The sequence below is a fragment of the Cupressus sempervirens genome, chromosome 5 (genome assembly GCF_028749045.1).
Source record: "Cupressus sempervirens isolate cs-2001-9-10 chromosome 5, ASM2874904v1, whole genome shotgun sequence".
In the NCBI taxonomy this organism is placed as follows: domain Eukaryota; kingdom Viridiplantae; phylum Streptophyta; class Pinopsida; order Cupressales; family Cupressaceae; genus Cupressus; species Cupressus sempervirens.
Genome location: NC_143122.1, coordinates 525660101 through 525685572, shown reverse-complemented (window position 1 = coordinate 525685572; position 25472 = coordinate 525660101). Strand labels below are relative to the sequence as shown.

The window sequence follows — 25472 nt, the reverse complement described above, 5'->3', positions numbered from 1 at the left end:
GGATTGAAATTCCAGAAGTTTTATGTATATCTGGGTATGGTAATATGACTATCAAACTTTTATGTTTAATGATATAAAATATAACCTAATCGTATTTGTGTAGTTTAGATTCCAGTAATATGCATGGCTCAGGATATTATGCAGCTCTGTTAATATCAATCATTTGTTAATAGGGTTTGTTTAATATGGATTTAGGGTGAGCACGAGGTTATATCCTTTTAATATCTCTCATGAATCATGTTCTGTATGAAGTATTCTCAGTTATGCTTTCGGCCTTGTTGCTTTTTTGTGAAATGGAATAATTTAAGGAAACAGATAGAGGTACTTTGAAGGTTTATGTTGAATTCATACTTAATTCAAGGTTTCACAGGTTATTTTGTGCCGGCTGTAGGTAAATTTCAAGATATACATCTGATCTAGAGGTTTCCTAATTGCTTAGGTTTTAGCTACTTTTATTCTATAGATCGCTGTTTGTTTTTTAGAAATCAGCAGGATTGATGGTCATTGTTTTTATTACACTTAAGATGTGGTGGTTTTATTCGTTATTCCATTCATGGAGTCCGAAATTATATTAAGTCCTTTGCAAGATGTTATGTCTATTCTACTTCGGATCTCTTTATCAAAAGTTAGAGGTAATAGTTTTATGGTTGGAGATCTTAAGTTATTAGGGAGATTTGATTTCAAGCTTTAAAGATCTTTGGGTATTTTAATCACATTACTTCGATTGTTTGATGGTTAAATGCATTCTGTCTCATGCATGGCTCTTTTTACTCTATGCATCTTGTTCCGGTTGTAATGTTTCCCATTTTTAGGATTTAAGAATGGATATGGGATTTTTCGTAAGCAGCTCTATGTTCATTGGCAGAGGTTTTAGTATCTATTCTACTTTGATTAGTATGACAATCTTTTGGATATTTTCGGGTTGTTAGGTAGGTCCTAGTATGAATATTTTCTGTTATTATTCCTAAATGATTAAAATTAGGTGTTTGGTATTGGAATATGTCAGAAATAGTTAGATAAGATTTATCGTGATGGTAATTATTTTAATTTATTCAAAAAGATCAGCATAAATTAGTGATTCTTCAAGAGTTATCCAATTGTTCCTTTTTTTTGATAATTTTTTACTAACCATGATGATTGCCAAGCTAAGGAGGAAGGAGTATACTGCATAATCTGGGTGATTTGTATTGCGCTGTGGCAGGACTGGTTCTTTTTATTTGAACTCTTTGCTCTTGGCAAATGTATGGAACATCTATGTAATCTTCTTATATAAAATTCGATGTAATAAAATGAATTAAAGTGATTGGGGTATGCCCCTTTTACGATGTAATAATAAAGGACATTTGTCCCGAGCTACACTGGAGGTTTTCTTCTCCGTTCTTTCCTACCAGTGCCCGTTTGAACGGAGTAAAGCTGATGTAATTTATTTAAATTAATAAAAATTATCAAGGCCTTGGCCGTTTACCAATCAAAAAAAAAAAATCACTGATTAGACAAACCCAAATACAAGGTATTTTTTAGTGGCTAATATTCGTCAATTGGCTAATTTCAGAAAATTTTGGTTAGCAAATTGGCTAATAATTTAAGATTTAAGGCAACCTAAATCGCCACATTTTTATAAAAATTAGTTCTAAAATGTTTTAAATTGCTCAATAATTTACTTTATTAAAAAAATTAAATTCAAAGATTCGCCAAAATATCCAATACATGATTAGATTTGATTCACCAGAAATTAAAATTAATTCACAAATAATTATCATAATTATTAGTTATTTTAGGGATATATCACTAATATTTTGTTTTCACTATTTATTTAAAATATAATTTAATAATCCTCATAGTATTCCATGAGGTAAAAAATGTTCAATTTTGATTTGTAAATTTCCAGGGTGATTCATGGACTTCCTATTATTATTGAGATTCGCCAATATTTTCTACAAAAAAATTACGATTCCAAAATAATCACTATTATAAATAATATTTAAAATAAAAATTTGAGAGATTTCCCAATAGAAATAATTTTGTTTTTCAAAATAATGAAAGATTCACCAATATTTTATATCTTTTTTTGGAGGGGTTTTCTTAAAGTTTACCCTGCCTGGATAAGCATGTGAGATGGCTCGATGGAAAGGTCTCAACGAGAGGCTCCCAATCAAACACTAAAATACAAGGAACACTAAGCCTGCTGACTTACTGAAATAGTGTCTAGAAACTCCACTGAACAACTTCATTTGGCCAGCAATTGAAACTGCCTGGGTCAAAACTCAATCTGATCCCAGAGAAAGCTTGGTTAGCACAACAAAATGCACTAGCCTAGAAAAGGGTCATGACACAAACCCAGGCACCAAGGAAGTACCCAATGATGGTATTAAATTTTAAACCAAAAAAAGCATATAAACAATATAATAAAGCTTCAAAATTGCACAATCATTTATCTTGCAAGAACCCTCCACTTGATAGTGAAAACCCATCCACACAAAAAACATCCTTTATTGAACACATTAAATCTGAATACAATGTTCTAATGCTGAATCAAAGATAATATCTAATCAGAGATGGTTAACTCTTAACAATCTACAATAGTATGACATTTATCAGCACAAGCAACACCTACTCAACATTTACAATATAAAAGCAACCTTGTGTATCACACAGATATAAGATTATAGGCACGCAAAATGATCATAAAATGAGCATACACAAAATGCCCAAAGGAGATGCAACAAAAACCAATTGTCGTGAATCCTGAATCAGCCATGATAATATCTCCCTCTACCATGATAATGGCACACACTTTTTTGAATAATCAATGCACTATTCAATCTCAGACTATACGTAATATTGCTCAGAAAGAATAAAACTAAAGGTAGCCAAAGAGTCACCTATGCCAATGCATTGGCAATGTAGCACCAAATCGCCAATAACATTGCCTACATAGTTTCTCACACTTGCTAAACACAATCTGATACAACATGAAATGTCAACAGCAGTTACACATCGTTTAGTATTCCTCCAAACATATGAACCAACGCGATCACTTATGAAAACATTTACTCTTGAATTCCCATCGGCATCAACAGCCACGTGGACTTTATTAAGCCATCAACAATACACAAAGAATAAACAATGAATATTGTTGAGTGATAATACAAACACAATTCGAATGTCCATAACTTTAGTTCCAACTAACCATCTTCCTGGCATGCTTGTACTTTGAATCTTTAATAAGGCACCGCAACAATTACGAAGAATAGTCAATGCATCATAACATACACGAGACATCAGAAAACACAATAGAATGAAGGAATCCCAAAGAGTCGACGACAACACCAAGGCAAAATCTTGAGCCATATAATGGCACTTCAATTACTATGAGAAGCTAATAGATAGTTCAATCTCCATAAAGATATGGCACCATGAAAGGAAACAGCAATATGAAAGCAGTGATCATTAGAAGCATCACATATGCACCACCCAAGACTGTAGATTTATATCAAGTATGCAGATATCTCCTAAAGCTACAAACTTAAACACTCCCTCCTAGTAAAGGAGATAACATTCATAGATTATTCTCATGTCATAGAGTCTCTGAACATGACAAACACAATGGCTACACCAATTTGTGTTAAAAGAAAAGATTTATTGTGGATTCTCTAAATACGATAGCACCATGGATTCACTCAACATGATGTTCACCATGGCTACTCCCATGAGTGAAATAAACAAAGCTCACTGATGTTGTCATGGAGTCTCTCAACATAACATCCACTATGGCTACTCCTTTGATTGGAATAAACAAAACTCTTATCACAGAGTCACTCCACATAATGTTGTCATGGAGTCTCTCAAAATAATATCCACTACGGCTACTCCTATGAGTTGGAAAGAGCAACAAGGACTTTCACCTCAAATTTCTCTATCTCAAAGAAAAAAGCATTACAAGGGCTTTCACCTTAAATTTCTCTGTCTCAGAGAAAAATGCATTACAAGGGCTTTCACCTCAAATTTCTCCGTCTAAGAAAAAATGCATTACAAAAGCCTTTACCTTATTTCTTCATCTCAAAGAAAAATGCATTACAATACATAACAAGAACAATTGAATGTTGAGACTCCCTCTCAGCAAGGGCAGCATTCTCCCAGCATAGATTATCACAATAAATTACAGTTACCTCCAATCTTTAATCAAACAAAGAGCTTTTGAAGCCACATTGCTTCTCGAGCTTGTTGATCCTTTACAAAGAACTTGGCACTCTCCATCTACCACTCAAGCACCCTTTGAATCTTCAAGTACTTGCATCAATCTCTTCTAACCTCCTTGTTCAAAGATTGTTTGCAATGCGTGCCTTAGATGCGTGCCTTAGAGGAACCATATTCAACACACAACTCTGTAACTTCTAACGAGCTAAAGTCCAAGATTGTCCTCTTCAACCTCATCTTAGATCACCCTATACTTGAAAAGTTTGCGAAGCTACTAAAGTCAAATTTAGATTAACTATGCAATTCAATTCTCTCCGATTGAAGAATTTTTCTAAAGACTTTAGCACTTGACTTTGCAACACTACAACTCAATTAGCTAATATCTTTACTTCTTCATAGAACTTCCATTGAATGTCATGTCCTTCTCTTAGAGGAATTGATCACAAGATAATCTGAATAGGTTCTTTGTTTAGAATCTTCTTTCTCAATTTCCTTGCTAATGAAAACAAGCTAAGTATTCATGTATGACCAATCTTCGGCTGGATGTTAAAAGCCTTTCTCTTATGTGATTCAAATAATTGATCCATCGTCCTTTTGATCATTGATCTATCTTGCAACAAAGAGAGATTAAAAATTATTCACAAAATCAAACTACACTAAAGAGAAATATACCTAGAAGAATATAAGAATTATTTTCTAAGTAAGAACTACATAAAAGATTCATAAACAATATTCATGAGTATTAAGTGCTTATCTCTTCACTGACTAAGTTGATATGACATTAGCTTCCTCTCGGATCAAGGAATAAAGATCTCATGCTCCTATAGGATTTAAAACTTGTCTGACACCTCCAATGAACACAGATCTGTAACTAAAATCTAGAAATTGTTGTAGCAAACCTTGTAACTCAATTAAGGCAATTGAGTCTCTAAGCTTCACACAGTGCCCTCAAAATTCACTCACATGGTTTAATTCAAGACAAAAAACTACAAAAGGTTAAACAACAATCTAAAATCCCAAGGAAATAAGACCAAGTTTCCAAACAAATCTTTGTATTGAGCCCATGACTAATCAAAGTAGGAACCACCAAAAGTTTCTTTCTATCATCTCCAGCACAGATAGAAGTTTCCATAGAAATGATAAAGCTTTCCTTTACACTGATGATTTGAATATCCAACAAAAGGTAGACAACTAGCTTGTTGATAACTTCAAAATACCTTTAATTTTAGACTAAGGTCATCCTCATTTTTTGTCAATTTCATATGAAATGTATCCTTGGTGTAACAAATGGTTTTTCATAACAAAAACAAAGATGATTTATAAAGAGATTTTCCAAACAATTATTGAACAGATAACTGAATTCCTTTTCATAGGACATTAATTGTTTTAACTATTAATGATTAACTAAAATAACCATGTTCAACAGAGGTAACTTTATCAATGATCAACTGAAATAACTAGATTAACGATTAACTGAAAATAACAGTAGCAATGATCAACTGAAATAACTAAATTAACAATGAACTGAAAATAACTGTATCAAGGATCAGTTTAACTGAATTTAACTATAACTATAATAACAATTAACTATCTTTTTCTACATACAGTAAAGTAAATGCTTAACATGGAAAGAAGAAAAAGAAAACATATAAGTATTATCCGGTGAGTCTTTAATTGGTTGTGCAAACCTTGGCTTTTGGAAAGAGGAGAAGCATTCACTTAGGCTTAACCTCCCAACCTCGGACCATAGTTATCCTCACACAATCTATTGAATTAGAAAGGCCATCCCTACCCCGGAATCAAGCTTGGGATACTCTTAGTCCAACCACCTAAGCATTTTGGTGTTTAGAATGTTTCACAATTATGGACGGACATGTCTAAATAACTGGCACCACTGACATCAAGTGATCATAGATGGCAAGCATTGTCTTTAAACGACCTTGGCCAAGGTTTTCCTGATGGGTTCAATGACCTGATCACCGCCGCTTGACTTGACAACTAAGAAACAACAATAGGGCCAAGCGTGAGCTATTAAGTAAAATTATTTAATTTATTTTATCATATCTGATTTCACTTCCGTGTCATTGCAAATTTCATCTCACCTCTTCACCTTTCCCATGGCTATATAGCCAGTGAATCCTAGGTGCTTGAATATTCAGAGCAATCAGCTCTGTCCATTGATTCCTAAATAATTCATTGTATAATATATGTTTTTCAGTTTATCACAAACTGTGACTTGAAAGAATATGTTCTTTAAGACTAGCAAAAACATCATTGATTCTGATTTACAAATGGTATATTTAAATCATGATTTTATTGCACTTAAATAACTCTTTCTCAAGAAGTTCTATCCAATGATATTTAAGATGATTATAACTACTGTTTAGCAGTTATGGAAATTTGGGAAACATTAGCAATTGATAAGAAAATGTACAGCAATGCTTGGAACATGATTGATTACGTAACCTGAGACAATTCTGGAAACAAAAGAAAGTTATGAGCCTAGCTAGCCGCTATGATTCAGCCCCTCCACAAATGGTCCTTTGGTGCAAAAATCCAGTGTAAAAATGTATCATGTCTTGCGCAAACAAGACTATTACAAGACAGAAAGGGTTGGTAATGCTATGGAAGCAGTGATTTCGAATGATATTTGCAAGATATTGGGTGGTGAATGGAAGTCAGAACTAAGAGAGGGAGTCGGACTTGAGAAAGGAAGTCGGGTGCCTAGAAAAATATAAAAGTCAGATGCTTGGAAAGATATAAAATTCGGGTGCTTGAAAGAATAGATGTCTATTCCTCTCACTCTCGACTTCTAAAATAAAAGGGTAATGTGACTCCTTGGCTTCCAAGAAGCTGTAACATAAAGAAATATCTTGGCTCTTGAACACCAATTAAAAATGCCAAGTGTTCAATCTATTTTAAACAAGAAAAGAATAAAAGGTTGGAAGAAGATTTGAAGGTTATAAATCAAAAAATATCATGGTTTATATCTATCTACGTATACGTAGATATATTAATGAGGTGGCATCATTTTATTATAAAGAAAATAATATTATGGTGTCACTTTATATTTATATTTATGTGTACGTACATAGGTATATATTAAAATAATTGTGAGAGATCATTCAAAATCCTTTGAGGTACGTATTATATTTTAATTAAATTATTTTATGTTTTAAATTATTTATTTAATAACTCATGTGGGTCCTTCAGTTGTATCCTGAAATTCAAGTGGCTAAGTCCTTACCAAGGCAATTTAAGGTCATACCTATCAATCCTGATGACTGGACTAAGCTAGTATCCCATTCTGTTGTTCCCGTTTAGCAATGCTTCCCCCCTTCATCTTCTCCTACAATCACCCGTGAAATACTTCCACAATAGTAACAAGTTCCATAATAATTTCACATAAATATTTAAAAGAATTTTTTTATTAACCATAATTCCAAAATCAAGCAACTGCTAAACATCACATGACAAATAATGGATAACGACCATCTTCATTAACAGCTAATACAACGTATATAAATAACTACCTACTTCACATGATTATGAAAGAAAAATCCATTCAATCTAACGGCTATGAGAAAATTTAAAATTAGGTCAAAATTTGGGATGTAACACTTGGAACTAGCTGACTAAATCTTCAGCCATGCAACTCAAACACAGTTATAAGATCATAACTTGTATTTAAACCAATCAGCAAAAGATCTGAATAAGAACTTTGGTCCAAAACAAATATAGAGAACCCTTTTTAGAAAATGTGGAAAGGTAATGTAGACTCAGCAATCAAAATTGACACCTTTAATTTCAGAATTTCCTTTGCTTGGAAATGTTAAACTGATCAACCAGTAGTATGAACTAAAATAACCTTCATTAAGATCAGACATGATGTTGGAAGTCCTAATATTTTCTCAACGCCACAACTTCAAACCTTAATGCAGTAAATAAATTTCAGAAGAAAAACGAGTAATTTCTTCAAAATTAAAATTCCTCTAAATTGTCAATAGGTTCTTTATTAGGTGAAGCCTCATCAACACTTGTAGCAGTAGCTTGATATGTTGGTCTTGCTAAACAATCTCTAGAAAAGTGACCATGCTTGTCAAATCTTAAACATTGAATTCTAGAGGGATCCTCCTTTTTCAAATCAGCAGCTGAATCTGAAACCGTATCTCTGTTTCTTTTGAAATTTTCTTCTCTCCATTCACTTCCTTTCCTTTTAGATGTATGAATAGCAAGAAAATAATCATCTTCATGATGAGAATTGTGACCATTTCCTCAAGCATCTAATCTGAATTCCTCTTAAATACAGTAGCTTGATATGTTGGTCTTGCTAAACAACCTCTAGAAAAGTGACCATGCTTGTCACATCTGAAACATTGAATTCTAGAGAGATCCTTCTTTTTCGAATCAGCAGCTGAATCTGAAACCATATCTCTGTTTCTTTTGAAATTTTCTTCTCTCCATTCACTTCCTTTCCTTTTAGATGTATGAATAGTAAGAACATAATCATCTTCATGATGAGAATTGTGACCATTTCCTCAAGCATCTAATCTGAATTCCTCTTAAATACAATCAGCTCTCAGAAGATCAAATTTGGGTAGCTCATCTCTTCCGCTTATCCCTTGAATGAAATAACCACTTTAATATGTAGGAGTTGACATCTCAAGGCTAGACCTCTGCTAGTGTTGTTGAATCCATAGCACATACAAAGTTTGAAGACACTCAAGCATCGCTTGAGCTGAACTCAACATTGACATGATAGGTACTAGATAATCCTTGATAAAATCAATCAATATCTTTCTTGTCATGATATTGTTCTTTCTCCTTTGAGATTTCTCAATGTCATCAGAAGGTTCGGCAACATTAGCCTTCACAAAGTTGAGAAGATCATTTTATTCAAGAGAAATGAGGACTCTAAATTTCCATGAAACAAAGTTGGATGCACCATCCAATCTGGCTTCAACTTTGAGTCCATTCACCATTGTTGGAAGCTAAAACAAGCAAACTAGAAGAAAGAAAATAATAATTTGAATCTTAAAAATTTTGGTTCTGTATCGTTTCCTTAGACCTGCTTCGATACCATGTTAAATTTTGAAGCAGAAAAGCATATAACCAATATACTAAAGCTTCAAAATTACACAGGAACAGATTGAACATTTATTTATCCTGGGAAAACCCTCCACTAGAGGGTGAAAAACCTAGCCACACAAAATGAGATCCTTTATTGAACACACTAAATCTAAAAACAATGTTCTCACACTTAATAAGAGATAATATGTAATCAAAGATTCTAAACTCGACAATCTACAAAAGATCAGCTTGAGCAACACCTGCTCAGCATCTACAATATAAAAGCCGCCCTATATATCACACAAAATGATCATAAATTGATCATACACAGAATGTCTGCAAATGAAACAAAGAATACAGGTCATGAAGATAGAAGCAGCCAGGATAATATCTCCCTCTACCACGATTACGGCACCCACACTTTCTTGAATAATCAATGCACTCTTCAATCTCTGCCTATAGATGATACTACCCAGAAAGAATAAAACTGAAGGTAGCCTAAGAGTCACCTACATCAATCACATGTCATGGCAATGTATCTCCAAATTTCCTCATTAATAGTTTCTCACACTTTCTTAACCCGATACAACATGAATCGTCGACGGTAGTTACACATATCGTTTTGTATTCCTCCAAACATACAAACCAAAGTGATCACTTGTGAAAACATCGACTCTTGAATTCCCACCAGCATCAACAGCCACGTGGACTTTATTATCATTAAGCCATCGGCAATACACAGAGAATGAACAATGAATATTGTCAAGTGATAAATACAAACACAATCGGAACGTCCATCATAGAAGTTCCCGATGACCATCTTCCCGACATGCTTGCACTTCGAACCTTTTATAATTGACAATGACAGTTACGAAGAAGAGTCATCATAACATACACAAAAGACACCAAAAAACATGGAAGGAATTCCAAAGCGTCAATGGCAGCACCAAGGCAAAATCTCAAGCCATATAATGGTTCCTCAAATAGCGTGAGAAACTAATAGACAATTCAATCTTCCTAACGATATGGCAACATGAAGGCAAACAGCAATATGAAAGCAGTGATCATTAGAAGCATCATATAAGTACAACCCGAGATTATATATTTATATCAGGTATTCAGATATCTCCTGAAGCTACAAACTTTAATTAGTGGTACCCAAGTAAATATACCAAAATATGTGCATGCATATGAGATATAATATGGATTACTTTTGGATTCTCATCAGATCTCTATATGAATACACCAATCAAATCTTTATATTAAGCCTTTAAATATTTAGAAGCAAAATATGAAGTGTCCATATGATGCTTCTGATGAAGAAAATATGAATATTAAATGTCAATTGTAGTTTGAATTTTCATTGTGTAATGACATTTTGAGAGGAGTATTTTCAATTTTGCAAATTATGAATATGAATATATGAGGTATTTTAATTATAAATTTATCGGTAATTATGGATTTATCAGTATCACTCCTCTTTTTATATTTATAACTTTGATGTTTGAACATGTATATAGATTTATAATATGTTTGTGTGTGTGTGATATATATATATATATATATCTGTGTGTCCGCAATTATGGATTTATCAGGATCACTCCTCTTTTTATACATGTTTGGATGAATTTTCATTGTGTAATGACATTTTGAGACAAGTATTTTCATTTGTGCAAATTATGAATATGATATATGAGGCATTTTATTTATAAATTTATTGGCAATTATGGACTAATCAATATCACTCCTCTTTTTATATTTAGATCTTTGATGTTTGAACATGATTATGAATTTATAATATGTTTGTGTGTGCAAAAAATATATATACGTACACAAACGAACCTAAAGCCGTACCCAAGGGGAAAAAATTGCCACATCCGCATTCCCAAACCTCGTATCCATACGCAAACCAGAACCCAAATGAGCAACTTGGTATAAATATTCTAACAAAAGTTGTTATCTCCTTAAAAAATAATGGCACCTAAAAATAGCATGGGCTGTAAATTCATCACAGCCTGAAAATAGCCAATCTTAATGGCATGATTCAGACAAAGCACTAAAATTCTAAACTAAGATATCGGGTCCCTCTATTTTGGGCCAGATCCTGATGCCAGTGTGGTTTGGGTTCCAATCCTCCCTGGTTTCACCCTAGTCCTTCACCAGCAGTCGGATTCCCTGTGGGTGCTGCTCTGCAGGACCTGTAGGGAACCCAGCTGCCAAGGAGGGACCCAGGAGGAACCTGGGCAGGACCTACAGGAACCCAAGACTATGGACATTAGGTATGAACTTTAGCTGGCAAGAGTAGAGTTGATGATTAAATACTTCAATGGTGGATGTTGGAAGAGGTTCAGTGGATGTGGAAGTTATAGCATTCGATGGATGCACTAAGAACTGTCAACTGAAGTTCTGAATGTCATTCTGGAAATAAATTTACTAATGCATCAAGATATTCATATTTTCGATGTATGTGTACTGTGTCTGCAACCAAACTCCAGCTTTCTGCTATCCAACAGGTCAAAAATCAGTTTTAAAATCTTGTAAACTGGCTGCAGAAATTAAAGAGAGAATTCACCGTTAAGATCTGTTATTGATCTCTTTATGTGTTTTTCTAAATTTCCATGCAAAAACTTTATTAAATATACCTACAAAAACAAGTACCATCACCTGGCATAAATCATAAAGCATTACAGCCATGTATTTGATAATTTGAGACTCTATTCAATATTTGGAGTTAAGTACTCAATCCATATTTTGAGAACTGTTTGGCAATATTTGTCTTTGCAAACTGTTCAGCAGTCCTGCAAAACAGTAATGACATTTTGAGATTTTTGCAAATTATGAACATGTATATGAGGTATTTTACTTATAATTTTATTGGCAATTATAAAATTATGGGTATCACAATTCTAACTTCTTATTATTATTATATCAATATGTTTCAAGTTTTAAACAAAAGATGAATGAACATTGAACATGTTACATATATGAATCTATGGTGTATATATAAATTTATATTTTATAATAATCAATATAAATAAAATATTAAAATATATTAATATATTTTATTTTTGAAATATATATAGATGTATGTACATATGCCGAACCGGAACCCAAGCATACAAAGATTACTTAACCTGCATGCCCTAACCCAAACCCAAACCTGTATCAATACCAAGATTGATAACTTACTTGGATTCTAGAGTCATAGTAATGAGACTCGCCGCAAGGCATCCGAGTCAGCAAGTCACCTCAGCTAGGTCAAAATGACCCGTGGCCCTGGCTCGACGGGTCAACTGAGCTGACTCGCGTGACTCACCTCGGTGACTTGCCTAACTCACCTAGGTGACTCGGCTGATTTTAATTTTTTTTGCCTTTGTAGTTATGTAATCGATGTATGTTATGTATGTGATCAAATTACCTTCTATTTTATGATGTTACTTTGTCTTTAATCTTTATTCAATAATGGGTGCATGGAATTAATTTAAATCCAAAAATAATCTCTAAATTTCAAGGGTTTTATCACTTTTCCAAATCACAGGCGAGTCCAAGCCGGCTCGCAAGTCGAGTTACCCTTGTCGAGTCCGAGCCGGGTCCGAGTCTTGTTACTTTGTTCTAAACACAGAAAATCCTCTAAAAACGTCCTCAAGCCCTAATAACCAATCTTGCTGCCTTAAATTGATTTTCCTTCTATCTTTTCAGTTTTACAACAATCCCTAGCTGAACCCCTCCACACTAGATACTCTAAAGGCTAAAACCGTAGAGCATATGAAAATTGTTGTTTATGTATCACAAGAATAAACTGTTGATCAAACCCTTCTATCATTCCTCAAATTCACTAATATGACAGCTACAATTGCTTGAAATCTCATATTTGAATGACTGAAAGTCTACTAAAGCAGTAATGAAAACACAAAACCATGAAAACTATCATTTTTCATGTTACCTTTTTTGGATTAAAATAGCCAATATTATTTTATCTAAGTCTGGTCACTTAGATTTTTGGGGTAACTCAATAAGATTACTTGAATAGATCAAAAAAGTGTTTTTAAAACAAATAGATAAATTAAGTATATTAAAAATTCGAGGAAAATAAAATTAAAATAAATGGACTGCCCAAACAAAGCAACTACAAAAGGGTCATTTTGATAAAAAAAATTGGTAAGAACTTGATGATATATTCACAGGCCGTGTGATCTGTTTACACAAGAATAATTGCAGTTTTGTGATTACATGACTTTGGTAACTATCAGAAAATAGTTTAAAATTTATTACTACACCAATAATAACATTTTAAATTTTATTTTATTTTTTTACAAGGGCATATGGTGGAGCTTAGGGCTTCTGGTGGTCATGTTGCTGCTGGCGCTTTTGGTGCAAACTTTGTTGACACGCAGCTTACTTTAAGATCTTGTTGTGGTTTTGAGGCTATGTTCCTTTGTCTGGCTTCTATGGGTCACTATGTCTCAGTGGCCTTTTTCCTTTTAGGGTTTTCCGACCTGTGTCTACAGATGAGCATAGAGGCTATTCTTTCTCTGCCCAAGAAATTTTTTCCCTATGTCTTCCCTTTTGTTGGTGTCTACTCTAGTTTCCATCATGGTTGTTGCTCCTTTGGGGGTCATATTTAGTGGCACTTGTTCTTCTAGGGTTGTTGATTTGCATGGGTGAGAGTGTGTTGGCAGAGGGCCTTTTAGAGCTTGGGTGTTGAGTGTTTTCTATGATGTTGAGACTAGGGTTGCCTCTTGTGCTAGCCAACTGTTTTCTTTTTCCTGGGGTTTTTGCCTCTTCTGCCTTGTGTTAAATCTGTGTGGTATTTTTTCTTTTTTCTTGGCCTCTTCCTCCATAGGAATTCAAGGGTGTTGTTGGGTTTGATCTTCCCTTCTATACTCTGATTTGGCTGAGGGAGGGGATGGGTGGTTTCTCCTGGAGAGGTTGTGCCATTTGAGGGAGTTTTGTTTCAACAGATCTAACTTTTCTTTCTTTGCCTTCGAGGTCGGGTGTATGTGGCTAGCTCTAGCGTGGAGCCTCTTCTCTAATTCTCTGTTGCAACTGGGTTTCTCTGTTTTTTCTGCCACTGGTTATTTATGTGCTCTGTGTTGCTGCTAGAGTGTGTTCCGCCTTTTGTGCAGTTGATCTTTGTTGTTTCTGCTGAGGTTTCATTAGTTGTGCCTGTGCTTTCTGGGATCACTTTGTCTACTGACAGATATGGGCTCTTCCTGTGATGATGTCGGCTCCTCTCCCCAAAACCTATCACTGCAAGACAATGTCTGATACTCCAGCTCTGCAGGAAGTTTTGGACAGAATCGATTGATTGGAGACTGACTTCACAATGCTTCAAAACTCTCTTCACAATGTCCAATCAGAGAATGTTGAGCTTAAAGCAAGGCTTACACACTTCAAATACATATCAGCTAAAGACATAGATATTCTTGAAATCAAGAAAAAGACGTCCAAATTAGTCGAACTCCAACAAACTCTGAAAAGCGAGACCGAGAAACAATTTCAGACCTGCGTCTAGGTTTGTAACAGCAACAGTGTGGTTGCTCCTCTTGAAAAGGTTGAGGAACTTGTTCATGCAAAACTCTTAGAGGAGCGCTCTCGAAGGGATCGTGAGCTTCATCTTGCCTCCTTGGACCCACTTTCAGCGGCATACTCCTTCCTCAAGGATCAACTAGATATCTCAGACCTATCCTTGGATAGAGCTTGGCTGGGCTTCGACGGTACTCTTTTCCTTCATTTCCTTTCCGCAGCAGATCATTTGAGAGCCCTCAGAGCTAGGAGGAAATTGTTCCCTCTTCCCACAAAGATATACTTAAACGAGAATCTCAGTAGATCTCAAGTAGCTGAACTAAAACATTCCCAGGAACTTGTTACTGTGACGAGGCGTGAGGGTAGGTGAGCAGTCATCAAGAACCTGAAGGCGGCAATTAGAGACACATTCCCTCATGGGTGGGAGTCCAAGGCAGCAAGTGTTGCCAAATGATGGTCACAATTGTTAGTTGACATGAAGGGACTTGTTGGGCATTCCTAGCTTATCAACTGTTGGAATGACAATGGCACCTTATGGTCCTTGTCAGGCCTTTTTCAAGATACTCTTGGTTTTGCAGATATTCTTATTGTCACAGAGACTCATGAGAGCCCCATCCGTCCTCTTCCCGGATTACTGGGCTACCAATGGGTTTCTACATTTAGAGATGAGGTTAGATCCTCAAGTGAGGTTAGAGGTTTTGGGGGTGTTGCCTAGTTGGTCTGTGACCACCTTTTCAGTACGAATTTTGTGGTTTATTCTGATAGCTCTGCTAGATTCTTGCGGATCCAAGTTGGTTGGGTGACATCACGTGACAGATACCTCTACATCGTTGTCTGCTACTTTACGCCAACTTCCTCATACACTGTGGTTCACAGCTCGGAGGATGGTCACCCCTTTGGGGATCTATATGAGTACATCACCAGGTTCTCAGCCTTGGGTTTTTTCTTTTTTGTGTGGTCTTTTCTTGTTTGTGGTTTCTTGAGGGTAGAGGTGGTTTAGGTTCTAGCTTTACTTCTACTTGGGATTCAAGATCTTTTAAGTATTGCATTCTCTGCAGTTCTTTGTGCTCTTGTGTTCAGTGAGTTTTTGGGTGTCTTCCAGAACCAATTGTTTTTTAAGTCTTTGTGACCTCTTTCCAATTTGAAGATTGTCCGTAATCAAGGTGGTCCTACTGGTTAGAACATTTCAGACAACCTTTCAAAACCCACTGTTGTTTTTCAGTTTCCTTGGCTGTTTGTTTTCTAGTGCAAGGGTTTTTTGGAAAAAGGTTTGGATTCTTTCCTAAACCTCTCTATTAAGTATGTGATCATTGTGCAGGTTGGGATGCCAATTCCTGCCAGTTTTCACTCCATTCAAAAACTTTCTCTTCAGCAATGGGTTTTATTTTCCTTATTGGTTTTTGGTGGTCTCACTACTTGTGAGTTATTCCCTTTTCATTTGTCTTTTGGCTCAATGTATGGGTTATATGACTGAAAATTCCAAATGCTAAGATGCATAAAATGTACTTATGAATTATTATGCAAGTGCAGATGTAATATGCAGTTGAAAGTGAACAATATATTATGGTGCAACAAGTATGCAATGACAATGAATTATGTAATAGAGATGGAAATAATATATATTTACAACTGTAAATCCAATGCCACAATGGAATACGATGAATCTAACAAGGTTGTGACTGCAATATATAGTAAGCAATTTGAATCTCAATATAGATAGAGAGATAGAGATATATCTGGTTGTCCATATCTAGCAATTTCGAATATGCAACCCTATGAGCCATCTCTGATAGACAGTGTCACCTCTGATATTCTTTGATATAAATTATGCAATCTGCTATTCTGGAGCCATCTCTGATATGTCAAATATAAATATGCTCTATATATGGTGTCATCTCTGATCTACTATATTAATGCTTTCACTTTTATTTGAAAGGTTGCGATAGCAACCAAGATGCTCTGCAAGCAGAATCCACAAGGGAATTGTTTTATATAATCAAATCTCATACACACTTTCTCATAGCCAATCGGTTTGATATTTTTAACTGTCAAGAGGCACATTGAATTGCTGCTAACCTTTGTTAATATTTTCCTAAACAAATATGATTGGTCGGCCACCATGTACCGCCACAAGATAAACAATAACAAAACGACTTTGAGATAATTGTATGTAACCAATGTAACAGCCAAGTATTGATGGAGGATTAGTAACCATCGTTGGACATTCTTATTACTCATAATAATCATGAATGATTATTATGAGTAATCATGAATGATTATTATGAGTAATCATAATAATCATGAATAGTAATTTATTACTGATTATCCATAGATGAGCAGTAACACCCAATCATGGATTAGAATGATGTCATGATACTGAAACACGATGTTGTATGGGTATATCCGTACATGCTAGAATGTTCTGATGTACGGTAGAACATTATAGCATGTATGTATACATCCATGTATCAATGATCTCAACATGGATGTGCTCATGTATGATGCAGCCATGTATATGTGCATATGCATGGGTATGCATGTATATGTATGGATGCACATGTATGTGGTGATACATCATGAATGAGTTCATTATGAGAATGCTTCTAAGAATGCAGATGCAATGATGACAACTAACTACTATGCAGGAGATATATACATGACAAGCATGTTTATATTCCTTGCCTTTTTAGTTATGCTTTGTTTTATTGATTTAGTGGGATATCACATTCCTCCATCCTCCAATGCCACTAGCCTCCAAAATGACTTTTTTCCACTCTTTATCCATTTGATCTTTCAGATGATCCTTCGGAGACTTCATCCTTTAAGCGAGAATTAAAAAGGGATATTATGAATCTAGCAAACTGTGTCATTCCAAATTCTTCATCATTATGGCCATAATAACATGCAAGATCAAGCTCATTGCTCTTACCTAAAGAAATATTCCCCCTCCAAACATCTCTGTGAAGAATACATGGTTGTATCTCAATCCCCTTATCAGAAATGCTCACTTTAGGCATCATAGCAAGCTTCCTTCCTAACTATGCCTCATCACTTTTAAGTTTTGGATGATCTAAAAGTCACATCTAGCTCAACCTAATTCAACATGTTCATTGTTCCTTTAATCACATCATCAAGGATCTACTTCAACCACAGAAGTTGCAAAAAAAAAAACACATTCTTGTCTTGTCATATGAACAAGGAATTCATTCATAAGCATAAGCCTAGTGAATGATAGTTCCAATGAGGCGGGTGACAATACAATCACAAAAATAACTCCTACAACTTCAAATAGTGTGCCAAAGGCAAAATAGCCAAGACAGCATCAAGTTATGCAAACAATACTATTTCTTTATCAGTTCATGCATGGACCCATGATAGAGGAATTCATAGTAAAATTTTCAGATGTCTCAAAATCAGATTGCAATAATCTTTGCCAATGTGCCCTAAATTCTAGATGTCATGTTTCTCATTCTTGCATCCTACATATTGCAAACTTGGCTGAAATCCACACCAAGAATATTTGTATCATAGTAAGGAGACTCGCGGCTCAGCGGGTCAACTGAGCTGACTCACCTGACTCGGCAAGGTGACTCGGCTGACTCATTTGACTCGGCTGATTTTTTTTTTTTTTGCCTTTGTAGTTATGTAATTGATGTATGTTATGCATGTGATCAAATTACCTTCTATTTTATGATGTTATTGTGTCCTTAATATTTATTCAATAGTGGGTGCATGGAATTAATTTAAATCCAAAAAAATCTCTGAAATTTCAAGGGTTTTATCACTTTGCCGAGTCACAGGTGAGTCTGAGCCGAGTCACGAGTCGAGTTACCCTTGCCAAGTCCGAGTCAAGTCCGAGTCTCGTTACTTTGATTTGTATAGAATAATTCCACCACAAGTCCAGCCACTAAACCTCTTCCACAATTGGAATTAAGTTGCCACAAAATTCAAACTTTTATCCACATGCCACTACAAGAATCTCCAAAAAAATATTCAATAGCAAACATAAACAACTCTTTCATGTGCCTTTTCTCATTGCTAGTGAAAACTATCATCATTCATTCTTTCTGTGAATGTTGCAGAATTAAATGTTCCAAAAGATGCTTATGTTTTCCCAAGATCCTTCATTGCTGGCTATCTTCTAACATCTTCTAATCAATTATTCAAATTGTGTATCAAGAAACTGGAGATGCCCAGTCATGATTGCACTTTTTGACATTATTAGATTCTTTGAAAGGAAAAACAAACAAAGCTTCTATCAACAATCTTCAAAAATGATCACATGGCATCTTAAAATTCCTCAAATTCTTGGATCAGTGGCCTAAATATAGTAATCTTTCTCAATCCCCTCAACCAGCGGCTTCAATCTTGGTGCATTTTTGTTGTTAGAAATGATCAAATTCTCCTTCAGTTCTATAACAGCTGCAACATGAAACAACCCGAATGTGCAATCAGTCAACACTTTGTTCCTTTCAATATAATTCTACATATGGAAATCCCTGGCTATCCTATTTTTTTAAATTGTGTATCTTCCCTCCATTCGTGCAAAGAGAGTAGGCTAAGACTTAGAATCCAGAAACATCTAATCACTATTAATATCAAGGTCAAGGCATCTGTATCTTATGAAATCCTGTTAACAGAAACTGGCATGTACCCGCTGGAGGCGGCTGCCATAACTCAGTTAATAAGTTATTTAAGGAAACTTGACAACATGGATAGCCAATGTTGGCCCAAAATTGCAAGGCGAGAGGACTTGTGTCGTAGGAAGAAGACTTGGATGAAACAAAACATAAAATGGTTGAGCACGTCGAATATCAAGTTGCAAGAGTGTTTTATCACTAACACGGAAATAAAGAAGTTCGTCAAGGGAAAACTTCAAACTGCCATGTGGTTTCTTAACATGGGTCGGAAAAAGACACATTATATTAAAGTTTTCAATCCTTCTAAGGGGCATGGCGATCAAGCATATCTTGGGTCAGCTATTAATAGTAAAGCTAGGATGTTAATTGCTCAGCTGAGGGCTGGATCACATCATCTTAGATGCAAGACTGGTAGATGGGAGAAGCCTAAAGAGGAGTGGGAGGAGAGAATCTGCAAATTCTACGAAAAAGGGGTGGTTGAGATGGAATGTCACTTTCTTACTGATTGCAAGGCATATGAGGAAGTCAGGCTCAAAACAGAGTCATCTTAGGGGATGGCATAAGCTTACACAGTTTGTTTGATGATGATAAGATACAACAGACTGGTCGTCTGATTGTCAAGATTCATAGTAGGAGGTCGGATCCGGAAAGGAATCAGGACTGATGCTTCTGATTTGTGGTCCCTTAGACCGATGGTCTCATGGACGTCACTAAAAATCCTTCATTCATTCAATTTGGCTTATCAAAATAAAAGAATGTATCCCTTGGGTTAGTTGACTTTCCTCTCCTTATGCAACAGAAAAGCCAACCAAGGCTATAGCTCAGCCATCATATTATTGCCATCAAACACCCTCTCACACTGGATGCTTTCACATGCCACAAGATCACATACGCACTTTAATACGATATGATGAATTATTTGTAAAAACTTGATGATATATTTGAAGAAGTTCTGATCCATTTATACACAAGAAAAAATGCAGTTTTGTAACTGCTAAACTCTGGTAACTATTAGGAAATGGTGTAATAACTAACATTACACCAACAAATTTGTCATTATTTCACAATCATTCAAGTTATTCTTTTGCACCCAGTTTTCAGATTTGAGCAATTTGTTAAATCTAAGGCTCAAAGAACAAAAGCACTTAGTTTGTTTGGGTAATTCCATTCAAGAATCAGACTTCTGCCAATTTGTAGACAGTTTGGAGAAATATTCAGTTTGCAATAACAAGCCAACACAACAATGCAACTACAGTGTTTTTTGAAAGCAAATACATCTTTTCATCACCCAAGCATATTTGAGGATTTATGTATTGATCTCCAAAATTATTTTGAAATTTAGCATCATAGAAAACTGTATCTGAGTTCTCCTGCCAACCCTAGCTGAGTGCAACATTGGGAGAGACAAGAGAAATTTAGTCATTTTGAAAATTAGACAACTAATACTAGCTGCTGTTCGCATCATTTGTCAACAAAATGGGGATAAAACTGTTTTAATGTGCTGCCAACATTTCCGAGAAATCTGAATTTTATCAACATATTTTTGACATTTATGCAAGGGTTTCAAGGGCAGATCAGTCATCATCAGCCAGACGCGCATTTTCAACCAGCAAACATACCATCTAGGGCTTCAAACTTTCAAGAAAGTCGTAATATTATTTGCAGCAGATTCCATCAGTAAACAGGGGTTTTAGCAATTTTGGCCAATTTGCAGCAGTCTGTGCCTTCGTCCCAGGCTGCAGCTTCAAAAGGAATAATTCAGTAAAATATGTTTTTTTGTTTATCATCTATGTATTTTCTGATCAGCATTGCAATAAAATAAAATTAATTTTTAAGGATTTAGTATTGCTGAACTGAACTCTTTACCCTCCTAGGATTAATTGTCAGATGACATCAACAAAATAAGAGTTTAGATATTGTAGTGAGACAGAGTTTAGATATTGTAGTCAGTCAGTGTACTTGCAGTTAGATTGATTTTGTTGCATAAAATCAGAAAGGTATAGTAAAATATTGCATGTGTCAAATTGGGTACATTACAAGAACAAACTAAAAATGACCCCAAAAATATAGAAAATTTGATGCCAGCAAATCTTCACTATCAGGAACAATGTAAACAGCAGTATTTAGGTGATGAAAACAACTTAAAGTTGGCTCCAAACACTAGACATTCTGCAACAGCACTCAGAAATCTGAATTTTGATGACTGCAAACCGTTCACAATATGTGGAATCACGTACATAGAAAAGGATGTAACCTGCCTCTCTTGTTCTGAGCAGGCACCATGTCACTGGAATTGTATTTTTCAGGATCTAAGTCTGATCAGCCTTTAAAAGGCACGCAGTTTACTACATGGTCAAACTTTTAAATCTTAAAAATTGGCACCTTATCAACTAAATATGTGCTCATACAAAGGGAAACAGATTCTATATTTGATGTTGTGTATCCCCTTGGGCGCACACGTCATAAACAAGCAACTATTTTTCAATTTCAAAAAAACCTTGAAGTCTTCTTACCAGGGCAAATCCTCCAACACTGCATGACATTTTTCATACACCTCGTTAGACAGCAGCTCAAGTTTACTTAGGCATTTTAGTCTTTTGTCTCAAATCATGTGGTTGAGACATGGGGACTAACTTAGTGAGACAACTATTGCATCTACACTAGCCACTTGCTCACAAGTGTTCTACATCTGGAAGGGTAGTCAGTCATCGTTTCCTACCTTCTCACCTCATATTTGTTGTCTATATATGCAAGGCTCTCTATGTACTTACTCACATTGTATATGATAAATATTGCTATTTGTGTTAATTTGGTTTCACTTGAAGAATTGTGATGCATTCAGATTCTAGCAAAGTTCCAATGGTTTGCACCCTTAAACAAGAACATGTTGGTATTTTTATGCCTCCTTATTTTTCACTTTTTCCATTGTCTGATTTCTGATCTTGCTGGATGCATTGGAAAGCTCCTTTGGCAAAAACAACATAGATGATCATAATAATGTTTTGAAATAGGAATCATGATTTGAAGGAATGGACAAGCTTTTAGGTTTAAAATTACTCTATGGAAAGCTTCATATGGGTAAAACAAAGTGAAAACCACAAGACTAAAGAAGAGAGGTTGCATATTATCATCACAACAAACCTTTCACAAAAATATTTAAGAGGTGGAAAAATATCGGAAAACTGCATAAATCAGAAGCTAATGAAAAAGTCTCCGTAACAAAGTTTGTTTGTTGTAGAGAAAGTTTCAAGTGTAGGACTTGGACAGGCAAGTTGTCACTTTTTTTTTTTCTGATTGAATCTTACTGAGGATTACCAGAAAAATTCATTTCATCACTTTCCATGTCGAGGTAAATGACTGAAGAAAGGTAAGAGTTCAACAAGGCAAGATAAGTCTACGGGACCAATGTAGAAACATGCAACAGTTAAAAAGTGTGGCATATAAAATACGATTTGTGCCAAAATTCCACTACAAATGATTTCTCTCCAATGTGCTCTTTATATGAACATTACAAAATCAAAAAATCAAAAGAAGCTATTTTATCCAACTATGCTAAATTTAAATCACATAAAGGCGGCTTCTCGTCTGACATGTGAATGTACGCTTAAAACTTAAGAGAAAGATGATGGTATATATACAATAATACTCCGTCGCATGTGAAAACAACGGCTATTGTAATAAGTCAGAACAATAGCGAAGCATCAAGAGAGACCAAAAATGTCATATAACTCGTCGTATGTAATACGAACATAACGAGTCAAATGGCGGGACTGAGTTAAAGGGATGTGGAGCCGGGTTCAATTAAATTCTTTCTGTAAACGCTGCGCGTGCTCCAAGATGTGGAGCCGTAGTAAAACTCACATTAGCAATCAAAGAATAGACACAATCATAATGTTTGTTTGGATAGACGCCTGGTAATTTTTTGTTCAGATGTGACTAATTTTCTGATTGCCTTCCATTAAATTATATAATCAACATGCAAAGCAGGCAATGCTTGCAACTCGCCGATCATCTCGGAATATTTTTAAGGATTAATAAGCTAATAGAACCGAAACATTCAGAAGTGATGACAACAATCTTAGTGCTACAAATCGCATTTCAAGCGCGAGGAAAGGAGGTGATTTGAAGATACATGGAATGAAGAACTGCGTTCATCACGAGCAAACTTGGTCTTGTGCTGGTCTTGTTTCGAAGAGGTACTATTTACGACTAAAGGTTTAGCCTTGTCAACAGCTTCAGAAAAAGTCCGCCGCACCATATAAAAATTTTCGGCAAAGGAAGCCATTGAACCCAAAGAAGGCATCCTGTTCCATCTAGAAACCATCTCTTTCACAGCTGCTGCACTTGACAAAAAATGATTTCGCGTTTTCAAACGAATCATCATAAACTTACAAGAATGATATTTCATAATTCATATAACACAAGAGCGAGAAGTTATTCAGTGTGCAAGACGAATAGGAAAACTTACTGGAAAAATAGTGACAAAATTGATAGAGTTACAAATCAATGCCCGCCAGAGTGTTAAAATAAACTTAATGGAGACGCCAAAAAACCACGGAGAAGCATCAGAGAGGGCAGAAGCGCACCCTTCACCATTTCTGCCCGTCAGACTCTCCTCCACTATTTATTTATTTTTTATTATTAGTTCTTGCCATGGACAAGAATACTCATGTTCGTGCTAATATACATTAACTTACCAATCAAGTCAAAGAATTTAAAAGTTTATATGCAACTTACAATGTGTATATCTAATTTTCATTTTTCTTTATTTTATAAATGACATTTTGTGCTCATTCTATTGGTCTATACTATTTTTGGTAAGGAGAAAAATCAATTTTCCTTAACAAAAATTCACATATTTTTTCCAACAACAATGATGTATTAATGATATCTTTTTTACAATTGTGACAAATTGATTAGAATCTCTAAAAAGTAATTATTTTATTTTCTACCTCGCTGCCTAAGTCATAAATGCATGTCTAATCAACAATAATAACTAAATCATTTTTCTTATCAAAGATTGTAAATATATCAATATATTATTGTTAATATCTTGTGAGTTTAAGTTTGTTTAAAATCTTACTTAAAAACTAATTATCATATCATTCTAAAATACATTTATTTGATTTTTTCTTCACAATAATTTAAAATTATTTTATTGTAATTTTAAAATTAATTTTTTATTCTAAATTATAATTAAATTAATAAATAGCAAAAATATATTTTTAAGAATATAATTATTTGATAAATTTTTAATAAAAATATTTATAAATTTTGTTACAATTTTTTTTTAAATTTAGTTTTTAATATTTTCTATTTTCTATTTTAAATATATTTATTAGTTTTAGATTGACCCTTACTTTTGTCAATCATAAAATGCTAACTTTTTTCACCATATGTTTAACTAGCTATTTTTTCTAATCTTGTTTTAATTCTTTTTTGCATTTTAAAATTTGTAAAACAAATATTGTTCTTCAAACTTACTAACTCTTTTGTTGGTTTGGATCAAGTAGTCAACAAGTTATTTTTAAAAATTTAATATTTGAATTTATATTGGAAAAGGTAGAAATGAATACTTCATTGATTTAACTCAATTTTATAATTGTTATTTAAACATTTCTTAAAATAACACAATCCTTAATGTTTTTTTAAAAAAATTGTCTTCCAACTATCTCTATTTAGTGTCCCTATAATAACATGTCATTCTCTCTCTTTTAAATCTCTTTATATCTTTCGTATCCTTCATTTCTATCTATAAATCTCTATTATCATAATCTCTCTTTTCAATTTGTCTTCATATATATAAATCTTCATTTTCCTTCTTTTCTAACTATTATGATGAATATATATTTTTTAAACTCTCTCTTCATATATTTTACTCTCTAATTTCCTTCTTTCCTAACTATTGGCAAGAACTTTGACGCAATGTGTCTCTTGTTGCATATTAGTGAACAATCATTTTCAAATTTAAATAAACCAGGGACATAAGTCACCAAATTGACCTCATCCTAGGAACAATACAACCCAATAAGGAGCAGT

At 34.6% G+C, this 25472-nt stretch overlaps 1 protein-coding gene across 2 annotated transcripts in view; it reads right to left on the bottom strand.

The window, feature by feature from the left end:
• The window catches only part of LOC149557010 (ubiquinol-cytochrome C chaperone family protein), a 233340-nt gene extending 209217 nt beyond the window's left edge, over window positions 1-24123 (bottom strand). Inside the window, exons 1-2 of one of the 2 annotated variants that reach the window (XM_089831665.1) lie at window positions 23902-24123; window positions 23566-23771 (exon numbers count right to left, since the gene is read on the bottom strand). In XM_089831665.1, the coding sequence (XP_089687791.1) occupies window positions 23566-23757 (192 nt within the window). In that variant the 5' untranslated portion in view covers window positions 23758-23771; window positions 23902-24123. Of the gene's footprint in view, window positions 1-23565; window positions 23777-23901 lie in introns of both variants that reach the window. The other variant, XM_089831664.1, reaches the window with a different exon arrangement.
• Between the last annotated feature and the right edge of the window lie 1349 nt (window positions 24124-25472).